This window comes from Sinocyclocheilus grahami, unplaced genomic scaffold, assembly GCF_001515645.1.
Source record: "Sinocyclocheilus grahami isolate Dianchi unplaced genomic scaffold, SAMN03320097.WGS_v1.1 scaffold1644.1, whole genome shotgun sequence".
Classification (NCBI taxonomy): domain Eukaryota; kingdom Metazoa; phylum Chordata; class Actinopteri; order Cypriniformes; family Cyprinidae; genus Sinocyclocheilus; species Sinocyclocheilus grahami.
The window spans coordinates 4,609-5,409 of record NW_015506823.1 but is presented as its reverse complement, the minus strand read 5'-3'; the positions used below and the strand labels follow the sequence as shown (position 1 = coordinate 5,409).

Genomic DNA, 801 nt, shown 5'->3' with positions numbered 1-801 from the left:
CCTTTGGTTCCTCGGACGGCCCAAGTTCAATGACTATGCAGAATTTGGGCTGAAAAGGAGAGTCGCGAGGAAACGCCTCCTTTAACACAGAATATACATTAAAAAAGACGTTTCCACCACATTTCGCCACTCCAACCATGTCATGAGTTATAGCAAGCTGCAAAACATCCTCGATGATTATCATCTTGAAACTTTAAAATCAGAAACTCCAGGCAATTCAAAGTCAGAGTGGAGAGTATAAAGAGGCAGTGCTCCGGTGGCACATTTATGGCACGAGCGATACATGCATCTGAATAACCTCACACAACACCGGTTCATAGCACAACTAGAAAAACTCAGATTTCTCTTTGATTTTAGTATCGTTTTAATACTATTAAAAATACTAGACATTATTATAACATTAGTGACGCAATTAATTATCATTACATATTATTTACCTGTTGGCTTGGATGCATTTTAGGCATTTCGATGTCCATCATGCTGAGAGATCTTCTCTCCGTTTTCGCCGTAACTCCTAATGTGATTTCTTTGCTTGTAATCCTTCAGGGCGAAATAAAGTCAGGCTTAAAATAAGCAGGTCGACCCGCCGCACTTCAGAAGGAGACGCTGTCCGCGGAGTTATGAAAATGCACGGAAAGCCCCAGTCATTCGATGGCCCCGCCCACACTCACGCTGACCAATAGAAAGCGCCCGCTGAGCTGCTGCGGGACACGCCCCCTTTTACTTTCACTCTACACTCTACATGCATCCAAACTGAATAGTGAGATATGGCACTGTACATGCTTTATATTAAATAAAAAT

General features: G+C 42.4%; 1 protein-coding gene across 1 annotated transcript in view; it reads right to left on the bottom strand.

The window, feature by feature from the left end:
• The window catches only part of LOC107571748 (nuclear factor erythroid 2-related factor 2-like), a 17,240-nt gene extending 16,636 nt beyond the window's left edge, over positions 1-604 (bottom strand). The window contains exon 1 of the mRNA XM_016258109.1: positions 438-604. Within this exon, the coding sequence (XP_016113595.1) occupies positions 438-479 (42 nt within the window). The 5' untranslated portion in view covers positions 480-604. The remainder of the gene's footprint in view (positions 1-437) is intronic.
• Between the last annotated feature and the right edge of the window lie 197 nt (positions 605-801).